This window comes from Aplysia californica, unplaced genomic scaffold (genome assembly GCF_000002075.1).
Source record: "Aplysia californica isolate F4 #8 unplaced genomic scaffold, AplCal3.0 scaffold00104, whole genome shotgun sequence".
In the NCBI taxonomy this organism is placed as follows: domain Eukaryota; kingdom Metazoa; phylum Mollusca; class Gastropoda; order Aplysiida; family Aplysiidae; genus Aplysia; species Aplysia californica.
In genome coordinates, this window is record NW_004797374.1 from 642,168 (window position 1) to 643,431 (window position 1,264).

Sequence of the window (1,264 nt, forward strand, 5' to 3'; positions counted from 1 at the left end):
AGAGAGAGAGAGAGAGAGAGAGAGAGAGAAAGAGAGAGGGAGGGAGGAGGGAGAGGAGAGATAGAGACGGTGGTTGGCGTGACAGAGCGCGAGAGAGAAGTAGACAGACAAACAGACAGACAGACAGGCATAGACAGAGACAGAGAGACCAAGACAAAAAAACGAAATGATGAACAAACAAACAAACAAACAAACAAACAAACCCACCTGGCCGTCTCCTCCTTCTTCAGGAGTCGTTCCCGGTCGTGCCCCCCGCCGCCCCCTCCTCCGTAGCGGGCCGAGGGGTCAAACTTGGTCGTGGGGCCGTCTCCGCCCGCGCGGAAAAAGGCATCCCTTTTGGCAGCGTTGATCTGTGGGGAAACAAAAGGGGGGAAAGGATGCGCCATCAGTCAGAGCTCATTCATGGGAGGTTTAGAGAATTACTCCAAGAGGAGGAAAGGTGGAAAGGGGAGGGGGGGGGGTGGGGGAGAGGATGCGGTATTAGTCACCACAGAGCTCATTCATGATGGGATGGAAGGTTTAGAGTTTCTCCAAGAGGAGGAAGGGTTGGGGGAGGTCTGGGTGCGGTATCAGTCACAGAGCTCATTGATAGGATGGGAGGTTTCGAGAATTTCTCCACACAGAATATCCTGAGGTCTCGGCTTGTCCATGGTGAGCCGAATGGAAGAGGAAGCACGCAAACTGCACGGAATTTAGTTTTCTTTCTTTTCTTTTTTTGTATTTTTTTTCTTTCATTCAGTTTCTCTCTTCTCCCGCTCCTGAATTTCTGGTGGAACTACCTACGGATGATCCTATCTGTCTGTCTGTCGCTCTCTCTCTCTCTCAGTCACTCTCTCTCTCTCCCTCTCTCTCTCACACACATACACACACACTCTCTCTCTCTCTCTCTCTCTGTCTCTCTCCATCTGTCTCTCTCTCTCTCACACACACACACTCTCTCTCTGTCTCTCTGTCTCTCTCTCTCTCACACACACACACACAAACACGATATTTGATCTCATTTGTGGCAGTGGCTGCTGGATGAATGCAGTCACACCTGCTCTAACGACTACCTGTACAAAACAATCTCCTCATCAAACAACTGCTTCCTACTTCCCCAAACCTCACTTGCGCTCTAAAGATACTATAATGACACTGTCCAAGAGGACCACTTGTCTCAGAAGACCACTTTACGATGGGCGGTTGTCTTGGACAGGTTCAACTATATGCACTTAAGGTGAAAACAAAAAACTTAATCGTCACGAGAAATAAGAAATTCAACAAC

The 1,264-nt window shown here is 49.2% G+C and overlaps 1 protein-coding gene across 7 annotated transcripts in view; it reads right to left on the reverse strand.

The window, feature by feature from the left end:
- LOC101856959 (septin-7) overlaps positions 1-1,264 on the reverse strand; it is a 125,684-nt gene that overhangs the window by 26,373 nt on the left and 98,047 nt on the right. For all 7 annotated transcript variants that reach the window (XM_035969005.1, XM_035969006.1, XM_005095444.3 and 4 more), the window contains one exon: positions 208-350. In XM_035969005.1, coding sequence (XP_035824898.1) covers positions 208-350 — 143 coding nt within the window. The remainder of the gene's footprint in view (positions 1-207; positions 351-1,264) is intronic.